This window comes from Hydra vulgaris, chromosome 08, assembly GCF_038396675.1.
Source record: "Hydra vulgaris chromosome 08, alternate assembly HydraT2T_AEP".
Classification (NCBI taxonomy): Eukaryota; Metazoa; Cnidaria; class Hydrozoa; order Anthoathecata; family Hydridae; genus Hydra; species Hydra vulgaris.
Genome location: NC_088927.1, coordinates 53535724 through 53555000, shown reverse-complemented (window position 1 = coordinate 53555000; position 19277 = coordinate 53535724). Strand labels below are relative to the sequence as shown.

At 27.8% G+C, this 19277-nt stretch overlaps 1 protein-coding gene across 2 annotated transcripts in view; it reads right to left on the bottom strand.

Moving 5' to 3' along the window:
- The window catches only part of LOC136083970 (TNF receptor-associated factor 3-like), a 127703-nt gene that overhangs the window by 29263 nt on the left and 79163 nt on the right, over nt 1-19277 (bottom strand). Inside the window, exons 6-7 of one of the 2 annotated variants that reach the window (XM_065803933.1) lie at nt 16579-16653; nt 16305-16382 (exon numbers count right to left, since the gene is read on the bottom strand). In XM_065803933.1, the coding sequence (XP_065660005.1) occupies nt 16305-16382; nt 16579-16653 (153 nt within the window). The remainder of the gene's footprint in view (nt 1-16304; nt 16383-16578; nt 16654-19277) is intronic. The other variant, XM_065803934.1, reaches the window with a different exon arrangement.

The window sequence follows — 19277 nt, the reverse complement described above, 5'->3', positions numbered from 1 at the left end:
TTTTTAAGGATCGTGAGTTATTTCACCACTTGGTTGCCTCAGAGCTTTTATAGAGTCTTTTACATATTGTTGAGAATTCATAAATCTATATAATAATTTTGGGTTCTTTTTAGCTTTATCAACAATCATTAACTCATACTTTCGTCTTGCTATGGAAATTTCAATTGAAACTCTTTTTGACAATTGTTTATAATTACTACAAAGATTTAAGTTTTTCCATTTACTTGAACAATTATCTGTATCTTAAATTCTGCTTTTTTCTAATGAGTGAGATTAGGTCTTTGTTTAGCCACATTCTCCTAGATGATGAATTTACAAATGAGGTATTTATAGGTACATATAAGTTACATGCTTCTTCAGTATAATAAATTAACTCATCATACATTTCTTGAACACTTTTGGTATGAAAACACTGAAGCCAATCAACATTTGTAAGGAAATCTCCAATACTATTATAATCAGCTTTTCTATATACAAATTTATTTTCCTCTGTATTTACATTCTTTGTTTTACTTTTATAAATAAAATCAAAACATACTATCAAATGACCTCTGGTTGTGTTTCGTAAAACAAATTTTCTATCGATGGCACTTATATTTGCTGACTGAGTGGTGAATATTAAATCTAAAATGTTTACAGCAGATTTATTTGTTGTTTGATATGTTGGTAAATTTACATGCTGATATAAGTAATTGTCATTTATTATTCGATAGAAATCATGCTCAATGCCTGATGGGCTTTTAATAGAGTTTATAGATCCATTGGACCAACTTATATCAGGAAAATTAAAATCTCCAACTATAATTAGATCTTTAAAATCTTTTAGGTCAACATATTCTCTTGCAGTTTTAAATAGATTTTCAATATTCGTCATATCCATGAAATAACAAGGTCTATAAATGCATCCAAAGAGATATTTATCATGGCCAAACTGGACAATAGCCCAGACATGCTCTATTTGACTCAATGTAAATGCATTGTCATTAAGTTCATATAAAATTATTTTGGAATCAATATCAATACATACACCTCCAACTCGACGACCATCACATTTGTCTTTTTTATATAAACAATAACCATCCAAATTGCAGAGAGAAGTAGGTTTGAACCATGTTTCAGTAATGCTAATAATTGTAGGATTGTAAGTTGCAACTACTAGTTTAAACTCATCAAATTTGTTGTCAAGAGATGTGGCATTTAGGTACATGCAATTTATATTACTCATATTCAATATTACTCATAGATAATAGACAATTAGCCTTACTGCCTATATTCGATTGGTTTCTTTTTAAATTTTTGGATCTGATTTCCACGGATACCATACCAAAAGGGGTCCGTCTCCTTAAGGCCATTATTAAGTTTATTTCGTTGTGTTCTGAGTATGAAACCCTGTTGACGTTCAGCATCTGATACTTTTAAAACTTAGAAGCAATTTTAATTTATTGAATGAAATTAGTATTTTGTTTCGTAGATTGGAATCAGCCAAGTTAACCAACAACGGACCTGGCTTGTCGAAAATTTTACTTCTTAATCGTCTCACATTTTCAAAATTTATGTCTTGAACTCCAATTTCTGTAAATATTTCCAACACTTTCGCTTTAATTTCAACTACTTTATCGTCTAAAGAAACTTTATCAGATTCTGACACTCCATAAATAATAATATTTTTAGCTTTCTTTTTACGTTCATTTAATTCATTTATAGTAGAATTTGCTATTATAAGTTGATCGTATGGTTTCTTAACTTGTTTGCCTGATTATTGAACTTGAATCCAATCATTTGTACTTGATTGTTTGACTAAAGTACTAGTTTGCGCAATGTCAAATTTCAATTGATTTATTAATTCTACATTAACTACTTTTTCTGACTCTAAAAGTTGCAAGCGCTCATATTTTTGTTTTTCGTTCTTCTCTATATTATTTATTCTATCAGAAAGTGATAACAGAAACTGTGAAATTTTGCCACACCACTCATGCAATATTTTCGAGGTTGCTGAATGGTTTCCTTGTCCAAAGGCTGGCCAATTTTCTTCTGCCAAGAATTGACAGTCCATTATTTGATGTAGGAGGGCTACCACTCTTTACAGTGGATTACCTCCTGGTCGAGAATTATTTGTATATCTTATTACACAGGGACTTATTACACAGGGACTAAAAAGTTTCAGTATGTGTTTTTTTCCGTATATTTATATGTATATATATATATATATATATATATATATATATATAAATATATATATATATATATAAATATATAAATATATATATATATTTATATATTTGTATATATATACATATATATACATGTATATACATGTATATATATATATATATATATATATATATATATATATATATATATATATATATATATATATATATATATATATATATATAAATATATAAATATATATAAATATATGTATATAAATATATATATATATATATATATATATATATATATATATAAATATATATTTATATATATGTATATATACATACATATATATACATGTATATACATATATTTATATATATATGGCTCGTTTGATCGTTTGTCTTTTTAAAGTACACCGGTATAAGTGAAACACCATTCAAAATTAGTTATGCTAACCATATAAAATCATTTAAGATTCTAAAATACAAAAGCGACACCGAATTATCAAAAGAGTTTTGGAAATTAAAAGATGCCAACTTAAACCCTGTTGATAAATGGAAAATAATTAGGCAATTTAATTACAGCCCAACCATGAAGTCCTGCAAACTATGCATAAACAAAAAATATGAAATTCTATTTTCCAAAAATAAAAATCTGCTAAACAAAAAAAGTGAAATGCTATCCAAGTGCAGGCATCGAAACAAATTTCTTCTCGCCCTATTCGACATGGGTGATTGATCAATTTTCTAATTAATTAAATATTGTTTGTTTTTTTGTTTTGATGTCAGAATTCATTCCATTACTTTGTTATGTTTTTTCTGTCAATTTCTGTATTTTGTATTTTTTAACAGTTTTTTCTATTAAGAAATAAAATATAACTGATGATTGCCGAAGGGCATGAAACTTTATGTTCCATCACAAAGTTGTATTTTTTCAAATAATCAAACTCTTTTTCATATTAATACTGATCATTTTTTTAATAATTCACTAATATTGATCACTCTCAAACAAACAAGAGACTTTGTATAATAACTTGATACAATAAAACAACATCAATATATATATGTATATATATATATATATATATATATATATATATATATATATATATATATATATATATATATATATATATATATATATATATATATATATATATATATATATATATATATATATATATATGGTTTATGTTTTGTAAGTGTGTACATTTTCGATATATGAAGTGTTTCTACGTTTGTGATGTGTTATAATGTTATGTGTTAATAGTATGTAAGTGTTTATTATGTTGTTTGCAAGGTTTCATATTGTTGTGGCTTGGCTCAGTTTACAGCAAAGTGTTGACCTTGCTAGCCAAGTAATTTACTTTTCTATAATATGACATGGCTTCCTTGAGAGCATGAATGATGTCCATGCCAGTAAAGTTGTGTACTGGCATGATAAAGCACATAAATTAAATTTGTTTGTAGTTAGTGTAATCATAAAATAAGTTGAAAAAATATTCTTGAAAGAATGTGTCTAAAAGAAATGTTAAAAAGATATATAGTTTATTGACCTTTTTTCTTTAGAATGTTAAATATAAAATGTGGTGTTCCACAAGGGTTAATTTTAGGGCACCACTCTTATTTTTAATTTATATTAATGATTTAAGCAAATCTTGTAAGTTACTAGACACTATATTGTTGCGGATGATACAAATTTGTTTCACGCTTGTCACGATATTAAAATGTTATTTAATTCAGTTAACAGATGGAACTCATAAAACGCAACAGAATGGCTTAATGCAAATAAATTATCAATTAATTTAGATAAAACAAAGTATTCTTTTTTTCATCGCTTTCATGAACACGATAAAATCCCTTTAAAACTTCCAAAACTTTATATTGGCAGTCAATTTATAAAAAGAGAATTAAAATTTATTAAAATTTTTAGGAGTACTCCTTGACGAAAACGGTAATCAATTGGTTCACAACCCTGAACGTGCTACATTGGTTAGAAATCATGTTACATTATCTCAGTATTACAATTATAAACTTTCAGTTAGACAATTTTTTTCTTCACTCTTTTATGGCAAAAACATATACGGATCAACAGCATATTGCTGTTTCAGCAATATGCTATTGATGCGTATGTTAAAATTGAAGGCCAGCGCCTTGGTTTCATCAGAAATAACCAAAACAAAATGCTAAGAAGCAAGGACCCAGATGTCTTACACGAACATGTAAAACAACCTTAGAAATGATCGTAATGTTAGACAAGGGCATGTTGTAGTTTTGCCATCAACTTATGTAGGCTTTAAAAGAAAACTTTGAAGATGCTATGGTCATAATTAAAAAGTATGGTAAACCAGATCTTTTTATTACTTTCACTTGCAACCCAAAATGGCGCGAGATAACTGAAAATTTATATCCAGGTCAGACAGCAAATGATAGACACTGGTTATTTGAGTATTTAAACTCAAATTAAATAACCTTCTCAATGACATTTTTAAGCACGTTGTATTAGGGAAAGTTGTAACACATGTTCATATTTGAGTTTCAAAGGCGCGGTTTGCCACATGTTCATATTTTACTTGCAAATGATGATAAGTTTGAAACAGCTCATGATATCAATAATTTATTATCTCCAGAAATTCCTCGATACCGCAATGTGAATCGAGACCTTTATGACGTCGTTAAAACTTGCATGATTCACAGTCCATGCGGCATACTGAACCCAAATTCTCCCTGCATGAAAGATGGGGTGTGCAGCAAAAACTATCCTAAAGAATATAATGCTAAGACAGTAGCAGTTCATAATGGTTATCCACGCTATAGATGTTGTGACAATAATTTGTTTATCAATATTAAAGGTAACAATGCAGATAACTACTGGGTGGTACCTTACAATCCATTGTTATCAAAGAAATATCAAGCTCACATTAATGTTGAAGCTTGCATGTCTGTTAAGGCTGTTAAATATTTGTACAAATATATTTAAAAGGATCACGACTGTGCCAATATTTTAATAAATGAACAAATTAATCATGATGAAGTAAACACTTTTTTAGATTGTTGTTATGTAAGTGCACCTGAGGCATTGTGGCGAATTTTTGAGTATCCAATAAGTCATATGTCACACACTATTACACGCCTTAAAGTTCATCTACCTGAAAATCAATTAGTGTATTTTAGAAGAAGCAGAACAAATGGCTTTAGATCGTGCAGCTCAACATGATACGCACCTAACGGCATGGTTTAAGTTAAATACTGAAAATAAAAGAGCACATTGCTATTCATTTGTAGACATTCCTTAGCACTTTATATTTGATGATAAACATTGTAAATGGAAGGTTAGACAAAAGCGTGGTAATAAAGTGATAGTAAAAATGTATAAAGTTAATCCAACTGGTGAAACGTTTTTTCTTAGACTGTTACTTTTGCAAGCAAAAGGTGCAACATCGTGGGAGGATGTGCGTACTGTTAATGGTATTGTCTTTGAAACATTTCGTGAAGCATGTGTTTTGAAAGGTTTGTTGCAAGATGACACTGAATGGCAGAATACTCTTTCTGAGGCGGTTTTAACACGTATGCTAAAGCAAATTAGACAGTTGTTTTCAATTATTTTGACCTTTTGTGAACCTGACAATCCTTTGCATCTCTGGAACACATACAAAGTTTTTATGATGGAAGATTTCATTCACTTCTAATAGCTGAACAAGCTACTTTTCATCAAATTGAAAAGATTATAAATCAAGACGGTAAAATGCTGGCTGATTACAATCTGCCTGTTATTGATGAGTTTATGCGCCTAAATCTAGAAAATTTTGATGAAAATGTCCAACAATCAATTCACGAAGCCAACCAAATGAGACTGTTGCTTAATGTCAATTAATTAAATGTATGTAATGCTATCCTTGCTGCAATCCAACGAGCAACCAAGTGTAGAAAATCAACATTCTAGATTGTTTTTCATGGATGGACCTGCTGGTAGTAGAAAAACCTTTACTTATAATTATTTGATTGCTGAAACCATAAAGTAGGGGCTTTAAATCTGCTACAGCTGCATGGACTGGCATATCAGCAACTCTTCTTACAAATGGATCTACATTGCATGGCTTATTCAAAATTCCTGTTCCAATATTGGATAATAGCACATGTAATGTAACTCCTACTCTATACACGGGCATTTTTTAAGACAAGTTAGTTTGTTTTTGCTTGATGAAACATCCATGATACCTAAACATGCCTTAAATGCAATTGATAGGTTATTAAAAGATATTTGCAACAACAACTTTCCGTTCGGAGGAAAAATCATTTTTTTTTGTGGTGATTTCAGGCAAATTCTGCCTGTTGTGAAAAGAGGACAACCAGCTGAAATAGTAGAATCACGTATAAAATGTTCTTTGCATTGGCAATGGGTGCAGAAGTTTGCATTAACTGAAAATATGAGAGTGCAAGATGGGGAGTGCAAGATGGAAGGTGAATTTTCCCAGTGGCTACTAAACTGGGAATAGAACTATACCTGTCAAAGAGGAGGATCCTTTTAAAGGATGCATTGAGATACCAAATCAGTGCATTCTATACTAAGAGAAATGAATCGATTATTGAAAAGATTTTCGGAGATGCTGATCAAAATGATTATTCTAAACGTGTGATTTTAACACAAACGAATGTTGATTCATTATCAATCAATGAAGAAGTGCTTGAATGTCTGCCGGGTGAGGTCAAAATTTATTTAAGTGCTGATCAAATTGAGACTGATGACCTTAATGAAAGAAATAACTCCTGTTGAGTTTTTGAACAGCTTAATTCTTTCAGGTATGCCACCTCATTGTTTAAAATTGAAAATTGGTTGTTTAATTATGCTACTTAGAAATTTAGATCTCAAAGCTGGGTTATGCAATGGTACTCGAATGAAAGTTTGTGCTCTTCAAAATAATTATATTGATGCAGAGGTTTTGACAGGTGTTTCTGGTGGTAAATGGGTTTTTGTTCTTCGAATTCAGTTGGCTCCATCAGATTCTAATATACCTTTTGTTCTGAAATTTCGTCAGTTTCCTGTCAGATTGGCTTATTCAATGACAATTAATAAAAGTCAAGGTCAAACATTTGATAGAGTTGGGGTATATCTCAAAAAACCGTGTTTCTCTCATGGTCAACTATATGTTGCATGTTCAAGAACTATAGTATTTAATAGTTTGTTTTTCAAAATTGATAAACATCTCATTCAGGGTATGGTAGGTGAAAAGTGTTACACAAATAATGTTATATTTTCTAAGGTTCTTAATTTATAGTCTTTAGATTTTTATTTCGAAAATTTACTGTTTGTAGGTTGTGAGTACTTGTATGTATAACTTTATTTATTATTTTAATTTTTTTTTTTTCATAGTTTTTGATAAATATATCTGTCATTTAGTATTGTTATAAAATGTGTTTACATGTGTTATATAAATCCATATTTGTTTATAGTTGTATATATTTTAAAATTATGTTGTTTCCATGTTTTCAAAGTTGTGTCACTTGGGATTATGTTGAGCAAGATTGATAACCTTACCAGCCAAGCGGTGTACTTATAGCAGAGGTGTGACTTGGCAGCATTTATTGCTTTAGGGCTAGGTTGTGTTGTCTAGCCTTTTTTTAATTGTTCTGGAAACACATAATGTCTGTTAATGTTTAGCGTAATGTGTATGAGAGAGTATGCAACCTTGATCTTTAAATCTAGGGCGTTTTAATGTCCTAAATTTGAGGTAATTGATTAACTAATATTGAATATTAAAGCAAATATACTTTTCTGTATTTATATGTTTAGTAAAAAGATAAATATAGTTACCTTTAAATTGGTTTTCGAATTTTGTCTTTTTTAATTTGGTTTGTTATTTTTGCTGGATTTTAGGATCAAGGGTGTTAATATTTTATTGTTATGTGTTATTGTTGTGATGTTTTGTGTTGATAGACTGCTTGGCTTACCTTCACGTTGGTGTCTATTGTTAAAAATGAATAATTGGTTGTTTCATTATTAACTTACTGCTTTTATTTATTTATTAAAAGCCAAGACAACATTTTGCTAAAAATGCAATTTATAACTTAATTTGATTTTTTTTTTTTTTTTAGTATTGTTAATTTTTTTTTTAGTATTGTTAATTTTTTTTTTTTAGTATTATTACATTTACGATAAATGTTTATATCAACTTAAATTATATTAACGAAAATTTTCGTAAATTAATTCAATCCAGAAAGATTAAATATTTATTTTAATATTAAAGTAATTAAAGAGGTTTAAGAAAGAATCGACTTCAATATTTGTTTGCTTTTCTGTTTAGATGACAGCAGTATTATTGGAGAAAGTAAGTCAAAAAGCATTTTTACTTTTTAAAATGGGAAAAAAATACTTTTTAATATATCTGTTTTTTTTTAAGTAGGTTTAAAATTTCAGGTTTTTAAAATCCTATATATTATGACTTAAATATTTTTTAATTACTTAAAAAATATATCTTTGTTAAACTATACCAGGTTGTAGAAAATAGTTATAGTTTAATGACAAAGTTGAATACTGTTAGAGTAGATTAAATAGATCAAAGATTTATTTAATCTACTTAATAACTTACTACCAAAGTGAAAATTTACTATCAATTGTTTGTTTGTTTTTCTGTTTAGTTGAAAATAATGAAAGAGAGAGGTAGTAAGTTTAAAAGGATTTTTATTTTTAAGTAACTAAAATGTTTTTTAAAATATTGTTGTTGACTTTATAGAAAAAAGTAGGTTTTTATAATTTTATACAATAAGCCCAAGAACTTAGGTCCTACACTTAGGTGTGTGTGTAGGTGACACGTTTATTTATTGTTATTTTTTGATGAAATATTTATATTACTTTAATTTATATGATTATTGATATTAATATTGTTATGTTTATTAAATCATTGTTACTTTTTTTTTGCAGAAATTGTTTTAGTTACATGGTAGGTTGTTACGTTTTGTCAGTACATAACTGTTTGTAACTTTCCTGTCTATGCATTATTTTGTTGTTTTAAAATTGATATTGATTTATTATCATATAATTTTCTTATTATTCTTATAATTTATCATCATTATTATTATCATTATTACTTGTATTATTAATGCTATTTCATGGTATATACTTAAGATTAGTTTTAACTATTTGTAAATGACTCAGTGTATGATCTTTTTATTGAAAAATATATTGATATATTATGCTAATGCAAATATTATGCTATTGTTCCCAATATTAAATATTAAATAATATGCAAATATTATGCTAATGTTCCCAATATTATTCCCAATATTAATTCACTTTGCTATGACATCGCAAATGGAGGAAACATTTTTTTAACGGCTAAAGTAAAAATCAGATAAAAGAGCAAAAGAAAAATAAATAAAAATTGTTCAGAATAGATGATTTGAAAAATAAAAAAAATAAAGTTAAAACAATTAAAATATTAAAGAATAAAAATCGAAGAAAAATATCAAATAAACAGTAGAACAAAACGCTAAGTTAAAAGAATAAAAATGTTCGCGACAAATTCGAAAATAACATCTTAAGAAAACAAAAATAACATTTTTTAAGTTTTATTCATTTATGTTATTTGGATTGCTTATATTATCCTGTAGTTTTGTGTATTGTTTACAATGCCGTGTGATTGTGTACTTTTTACACATAATCATACAGTATTTTTGTTTATACTGTTGTGTAATTTTATAATTATTATTTCTCATGTCAGTTAATTCATTTTTTCCCCTTTTTGTTATATTTGTCTTGCTTTTTTAAATATTATTGTTCTTCTTTTAATTTTGCTTTGATCTCTTTTGGTCTCTATCTGTATTACTAATTTTTGCTTTATTTGTTTCTTTTATTCAGGTATCACTCCAATGACTAGATTTTAACTGTGCAAGTGGCGCCGATCCTAGTTTTGTAAAATTATAAATAAGTGTGTAACTTTTTCAATTTTATTGGTAAATAGTTGAATTTTTAAAAAAAATGTGCAAACGGATTTCTTTTGCTGTAATAACTTAAACTTAAACTTACTTCCTTTACGGAAGTAATTATATTGAAACTACTTTTTATTAAACTTTAACAAAAAGTAGTCGGGGCTCTTCAATCTATGGGACTCATCTTTTAGCGTTACACCATCTATTTATAATTATAAATAGATGGTGCTCAAATATGCGTGATGTCTTAAGTTACTATCAGCATATACTTCTGGCTATTTATTTTCGTTGTTGTTTTCAATCCAGACATTTTTACAGATGACGAATATCTGCCAGCATCAGTGATCGATTGTCCAGCACCCACTTCTACTGTTGAACATCCAGAAATCATTGCAGATATTGCGGAAATTATTATATCTAAACCCGATGAAAATCTGCAGGAAATGGCTGAGCGAATTAGATAACCGAGACTCTTCTGAATTAGCAGGACCCTCTGTTGCTGTAGCAGGACCATCTGTTGCCGTAACAGCAATCCCTAGTATCGTAACACCGGAAAGATCCTTCTAAAGACTCCAGCCAGAAAAAAACAATTTAAAATTAGGCAACAAAAAAAGAGTTTTGACAGACACTCCTGTTCAAAATGAGGTTTACTTGGCAAAGAATAAACAAAACATAACAAACAAAAAAAAATTTCTATGGTTCAGAAAGATCCAAAAAAGACCACAAGAAAACCTAAAGCAAAACATGCTGCTTCAAGACTTCAGTTTAAAGAATTCGATGATGAGTTTGAGGAAGAATTGAGACTTCGAAAGATAAAAACATATAAGAAAAAAAAATGCAAAAAAATACAAGTGCAGCAGTTGAAGACGATGAACCAGTTGAACTTTCCGATGATTCTGATAATATTCATCGCCTACCACCGCTTGAAAGTGATGACAGTGAAAATGATCTTGAAACGATATCTTCTTGAATTATCAGACCTGAACTTTGACTTTGATGCACTGAATGTGAAGGGTTTTGTTCTTGTTAAATTTGATAAAAAAAAAGAAAAAGCTATTTATTATGTTGGACAAATCTGTGAAGAAGAAAATGTGCGAATGCTAAAATATTTGAAAAAAGAAAATTTAAAATCGTATAAATTCGTCTCTGTCAGTAGCGATTGTACCAGTTTACCAGAGGTGATATTCGCTGCAAGCCTTCATCCAATGCAGCATGGTGGCACAACTCCTGTCGGTCGACATTTGATTTTCGATTTTCAGTTTTTGCAAACATTTCTTAAAATTTCGACCCAAAAAACTTGTTCACTAAACTTTAAATGTGAATCTCTTGGCAGAAAATTAAAGTACTGTGTTTTTAATAATGCTTTATTGCCAACTTTTTATTGATTTTGTAAAACTGTATATAAGATCAAAAGCGCCCGATAGTGCAGATCAAGGTGCCCCATACATGAATCACCATTATAGGTGATGTTATAATTAATCCATTGTAGGTGATGTTATAAAGTTAAGTTCTAGCTTACTAAATATTAATTGGACCAAAATTAGCTTGTTGATTTGAATAAAGAAATTAATATTCTTTTAAGAATATTGAAAATAGTATTGTTGTCTGCAAGGGTTTCTAAGTAATCAAGCATAAACCATAAAAACGTTAAAAATGCCCCTATCTCCCCTATAGTCTGATAACTAAACAATAACTTATAGGCACCATGTTTATCACAAGTTATAAAAAATCTTATTGCAAATCTAAAAACAAAAAACGTCAGTATACATGAGCAGCGCAAATATTTTAAAGTTACGCCAAGGTTAAGGTAGCTTCAGCTAAACATAACTTTTCTTGCTTAAATCAGGCTGAGCATTTTCTGAAGATGTTTTGTAAATAAAATAATTTGAGAGTTGAACTTACAAAAAATAAATTCTAAATTTTGTATTAGACTGCTCAGCAAGTTTTGTGAATACAAAAATTAGTAAATTTTGAACTTACGCCAAACTTGCGCTAAACTTACGCTTAAAAATATTTTGTGAATATACTCAAGTATATAAAGAATAGAATAGCGTACAGTTAACAACAAAAATGTTAAAAAAAGAATGAAGTTAAACGGCAATATTTAAAAACATAAGATTTAGATATAAAACACTTTTCGTATAAATGTTATTAGAGGTGTCCCGGATAACAATTTTTCATTAGCCAACAGGATATTTAGGACCCGGATATTTAAAAATGATCCGACCAGATATCCGGATAACGTAATTCAAATCCTAAAATATATATTTTATAATGACAAAATATTATCGTGATAAACCTTCAAAATAGCAAACTTTGTTTCACAACTTTTCTAAATTAATGATAACTGTGATTTCAGAGCAATATGCATTGCATGTGGAAATCAGATAAACAGGGGTGTAATAAATCTGGTCAGAAGTCATTTTGCACAACTCCGCCGCATAATCACGCAAAAATTTTAATTTGTATAAAGAGGAAAAAAAATGAATACTGAATCTTCTTCAGTTGCACAATCGTAAAACGCATTAAAATACGATCAAGTCTCCTTTTCAAAAGCTGTTCATGGAGATGATGTTTTCTTTAATCACTCGATTATAGAAAAAAATAATGACTAAAGTTTTAAATTATTGGAAACATGAAGAGAAGTTTGCACTGCTAAAAGAGTTAGCACTTAATTTACTAGCACCACCTGCATCCTCTGTACTTTTGGAAGATTGTTTTCATTCTTTATGAGAAAAAGCAATCAAGGCTAAATATGTTAGTTTCTTAACATTGAGGTAAAAAAAAATATAAATGAGTGATAAACTGATGTATTTATTGCGCATATATAATTTTAGTAGTATTTTCAGAACAATAGGGGAGTGACCTAAAACAGGCCCCTTTTTAAAAAAAGATAGAATCAACTAGCTGTAACCAACCAAAACAACATAAAAATTTTCCGGATATTTAACCTATATTAAAATTAACAACAGAAAATTATATGTTTAACTATGGATTATGTTAAGAAACATCCGTTAATCTAAGATTTGCTAGGAGCCGATTTTTTGTTTAAGTAGCCTTTATTCGGCCCCTTAATTTAATTTCTGAATAAAACCTGATTATTAACCAAAAATTGACTATAACTGATTTGTTGTTGATACATAATCTTCTGTTTATTATCTCAATATTCCAAAATTGACACTCTGAATAGAGAAAAATTGACAATAATTTTAACTATAGTCAAACTAAAAAAAACTTAGCTCAATAAAATTTTAAAAGTTGTACTCTTAAATATTAATTTTGCCAAAAATTAACAATAAAAAAACTATTTTTCGGATGGTTCACTTAAATTTTTATGGTCAGCCGAACAATATTCTAAGGCCAAATTTGTAATAACCTATGTCCAAGCAAGAGATTTGATAGGGGTTTATCTCACCTTTGGGGCTCGTTGTGGCCCACTTTGCCTTAATAATAACAATATTATAAAGAAACATGAAATATCCGGTACATAAAAAACCGGATAAAGTTATTATCCGGCCGAAAAACGGACGGACAGTATAAAATTCACCCGGGACACCCCTAAATATTATATAAACAACCTAATAATTCTAATATTACATTAAGGAATCACACAATACGGATCGAAATAAGGATCAAGCTCAAAAGAACTTGAATACATATACATTATCAATTAAGAAAATAACTTTTTTAAATTTATTTTTAAATAAATGAAAATTCCAACTTCGAGAAAAATCAAAATTTTTTAAAACTATTAGGTTCCGAGAGAAGCTCCGTGATATGTTATAAGAGATCTTCCAAAATTTATATGCAAAAATATGTTTATGAACAAGATCGTAATTTCTTAGGTCAAATTTTTTTTTGGTTTCATTGCATATAAATTTGGAAAGGATATAGGCATAAAATTTATTTTACAGTGTACATAAAGCAAAAGATATTAAAAATATTTAGTTGATATATGTTAAGAACATTCATTTCCAATAAAAGAGGTCTGGACCCCTTTTATTGGAAATGAATAACGGTCTTTAAAGTTTATTAATGGTGCTAGATGCTTCTGTCGATCTAATTTTTTTTTTAGTACTACCTGATGTAATATCTGCATAGTTTACATTGCCTTGAATAAGCGAGTAAAAAAAGTTGAATTAATGCATGTCTATTGAGAAAATTTCTTACTTGTTACAATACTTCAATATTTTTTAAAACTTTGTGGCATAAAGTATCGATATGACTTTTACTTTTTTTCACCAATGAAAACACCAAGGAAATGTATAACTTTTGATTGCTTTATTATTACTACATTATACTGCCCAATTTTTGAATCACCAATACATTTGGCTAGGATACTTCTAACGAAATAAATATTATTAAACGCTGTAAAAATAACGACTTTTTTCCACATTTTGTTTGTGTCATCATCACCATTTATTTTTGTAAAGCAGCAACTTCTTATGGTCTTGATTTATATTTTTTCAAAACTCATTTGAACCAAAAGAACTATAAGGATATCAAGTTTGAAAATAAAAGAATATTTTATTTCCAGACTTGATATGAAGAAATGTATTTTCAAATGCGGTATATCCATTTTTAAGATAATTGACTTTTGTCGCTACACAATGATGACTCATATGTTTGGAAAAACTATTGTTGCCTAATTTATATATGCATAAATAATATATTAGATAATGTTGAAAGTCAAAATATAGGTAAATAAAAAACATAAATAGTTTACAATGCCCAAGAAAACAACGGTTCCTATTAAGAACAGACATTTCTTTGATTGGGAAAATAATTGCCTAACGTGCATTGGATCTCTCGATTTGCAAAAAACCATAATTCTCTATGTCCGTGCTGAAAAAATAGAAAATAATTCCTCTATTGGTTCTAAATCTGCGTTCGGTTTATTGCACATTGGTGGTATCTTTATCAACATCAGCTTTTTTTAAATATTATTGAGGATGAGAAAATTAAACCTAGTGACTAAAAACATAATCACTGATAGTCGACTTCAATCTTTTGCAAATGCAAAAAAAACTTACAAAGACATCAATAACCGAAAGATTTGGAGTATTGCTTCAAGTCACTGTTATGCTTAACGTAAGCTAATTCACTGAATTGAATACATCTTTAGAGATTGATAATAACAAATTCGCTAGGGTGAGGTATCGAACCATGGAAGAGCTTAAACTTGAGAGTTCGAAAATTAATAATAATTATATATCAAGTCTTTCCTTTAAAGGACAACATGACAGAATATTTTCAACAGGGAAGGTTGATAAATACTATCAAAGAGCATTTGAAGTAGTCATGCATCAATTTCTAAAAAAATGTCTACCCTTTGCTGAAGCCTTTGCCCAAAGGTCTAAAACCACGTTTTTGTTTTGTGGTGATAAAACTGTAATAAAACTGTGGTAAAACTGTTGTAAATAATGGAGTTTACAATTGTCTCTCGAACCGAAAATTAGTAAAAAGCAGTAGAATGGGCAGTATGTCAACTACATTTTAACGATTTTTTTCTCCACTATCTATTCAAGAACTTCAATGGTTCCACTTCATAAGAACTCGACACTGGTTCTAAGCCTGAACTCAAACCACTGCGCCAATGCCGCACATAATGATGTTATTTAACAAATTGATGTTTATTATCACAAAACAAATATTTTGACAAAGTATAATTGCTTGTATACGGAGACCAAGCAGTGATAAATGGTAGTGAGCTGTATGAATAATTGCCGATAAAATGTTGTATCTGTGAAATTTTTTTTCATTGTTAGTGATTTTACGATACCTTTTATTTTAACTTTTTTAATTTAAAGTTAAAATAAAGAGTAAAAACAAATTGTGTACTTGTAAAGTAGGTGTCAAATTTTCAAAACTTGCATTATATAAAAAATCAATTACCTAAAATACTACTCTCCCAGTAATTTGATCAATGTACGTATAAAAGTTAGTTGACTGTACATACATTCTGAAAGCTTAATCTCTGGAACTTTAAGTTTTTGAATAATGAATTTTTAATGAAAAACTTAACCTATTGAACACTTTGATTTTTTTTAAGAAATGTTGTGGTTAGGGATCAATATATATAGATAATATATAACTGATTGATATACTAATGATATATGATGATATATACCTGATTTCTCGATTGTTATTATTTAGGAATTTTATACAATTTTAATTTTCAAATTATAAAAACTTTATATTTTTCAAAATTTATTTTCTTACCTTAAACTTGCATCCAATATTTAAATATTGACATGGAATAATTGTATTAGCGCAACTATCAGTAATATGGGAAGACATCTATGAAGAGTTTCAAAGATAGAGTTTTTACCCAAGTAAATTAAAGTTCAAGTAAACACATGACGTGTTAAAGACCTGTTAAACATGTCTAGAAGTAAAAAGACGTTGTTTAGACGTTTTTAACGAGTCAAGTGTTTACCTCGGTAAAAAAAGGACACTTTGAATATAAAACAGCTATTTCAATTTTAAATCAAACCTCTTTACGCATAATTTTCATGCCACATTGATTTACACAACAAAGAGGTAAACATTCGCAATTTTCTTCATGAATCTAAATATAAATTTACGAGAAAATATAATTTTTACTTTGATTTTATTAAACTTGATATTTCTTTTAGCACATTCATCAATAAAAATTATCTTCATCATTACCATCATCATAGTCATCATTATCATAAGGGCCGTCCCGAAGAGACGCGTCGGAATAATTCTCACCCCCCTTCCTTTCCCAACGAAAATTTTATTTAAAAATTAGTAGGAAATTTGGACATTGGAGTCGGAAAATAATAGCCATCAAAGATCTTTTTTTTTTGTTAATATCTTAGTTAGCAAATCTTTTTTCTAAGCCTTAAATGGCAAAGAACAGACACGTCAACCCCCTCCCCCACCCCTTATCAAGAACTCTTTGGGAAGGCCCTATTCTATTCTACTATTACCATCCCTAATTACCATCATATTCTTGAAGTTTTATTACTAATAGCATATATTATTTTATTAGGGGTGTTCTGAAACAAAATATTTGAGAATCGTAAAAACGAAATAAATATAAAACATATTTTACATTTAAAATCACATTTAAACCTTATCTTTTAAAATATGTATTTATGTTTATTGTATATTTTTTATTATTATTATTTGTTGTTAATATTGGTGGTGTTTTTTCTATTGTCAAATATATTTGTAATTACTTATATAACGCCCTTTCAATAAAAACTGAAAACCAATTTTCTTTTATTAAAATAATAAAGCCATTTACTATTTTTATTTAATACTCAAAAACAACTTTTTTCCTACTTCTACCGCCTAACGTTTTTTAAGCATATTAACCAACTTTAAAAATCTAATATGTCTAAACACCTTGTTATTATTATTATTTTTTTAATACATACCGCAATATTTTTCGAATTTGCAAGTAATTGCTTTTTGCATGCAATTCTTTAGTGCGATATTGATATTCATTAAACATGCATTTGGTAAAATAAATTGAATTATGCGCAGAACATCGTGCATAGCTATAGTAAGACGTCACTTGAAAAATAATATACTAGTATGGTCACCATATTTGAAAAAATATTTAGAAATACTCAAAAAGATTTAGCACCGCTGCACACGTTTATGGACATTAATACAGTTTGAGATTAAAATTATTTCATTTAACAACTCTCGAAATAAGACGCGTTAGAATCGATTTAACTGTAATCTTTACATTTTTCAAAGGAACAAATATTAATAAAAATTAAAAATTGCTAAGTTTCAAAAAAGCACTAGAGGTCATGCATCAATATCCCAAAAAACTTGTAAAAGTTGTCGTCAATGGCATAACTGTCTACTAAACCGCATTTGAAACGTTTGAAATTTTTTACAAAACGTTTGAAATCTCTCACAAAAAAGAATAATTTAATAGCAAACGTCATCAAAAGATAAATTTTAAATGCATGATAGTTTGTAAATAGTTCAGTGCTAATAAAGTGGGATTTAGTATTCTAACTCAATTGTTTGCTTAGTAACTTATGCAACAAATTAATAATAATAATAAAAATAACAACTACAGGTACCATGCGAAAAGCATAGAAAACTTAAATCTTACCACCATATTTAACATTAAATATAACTTTATTTTTTTATTTGATATAGAATGTTTGAAAACTTTTAAAAATATATTTATCAAAAGAATTCTTTAGAATAAGAATAAATTAATATAGGCCTTTTTTTTTTTTTTATAATTTATAGTTTTTTTAAAAGGACTTATTTTTATGAATCAATATAGAAATATGTTCAGTTTTTTTTATTTAGTAAACTTTCTTGATGCAAATAAGTAATAATTTCGAATTTTTCTTGTAAGTATGCCTTTTTTGGAAATGTTATTAAAGGCAGGCGCAGATTTTAGAATCATCATCAGAAGCATTTAGCACGTTAAAAAAATTTTAAGTGACGTTTTACCCTTGCAGAGCGTAGGAAAAATGAATGCACTAAATATATATCAACTTATAGTTCTTTGTTTTATGTTTTTATGTAAAATCGATTCTTCCCCAGTTTCCTTTCATAACTTGTATTTGACAAAAGTTAAAAATAAGTGCATTTTATGCAATGTTACTATCGTTAAGCAGCCATATTTTCAAACTAATTCAAACAAACTTTCCATTGCTTTTTTCGGACCATTTTTATGGAACAAAATAGTTTTGAAAATTTTTCTCAAGTTTTATTGAAAAATGTATTGATGATTTGTTAATATTCTTTTATATATATATTTTGGAGATTCTATTTTACATATATATATATATATATATATATATATATATATATATATATATATATATACCAAAACATTTATGCAATTTTTTGAATATATAGTATATATAACAGATTTATATATATATATATATATATATATATATATATATATATATATATATATATATATATATATATATATATATATATATATATATATATATATATATATATATATATATATATATATATATATATATATATATATATATATATATATATATATATATATATATATATATATATATATATATATATATATATATATATACCAAGACTTTTATGCAATTTTTTTGAATATATAGTATATATAACAGATTTATATATTTTCAAACGGACTTCCTGTAAAAAAAAATTTGTATTTATCTTGATTTATCTTTTACC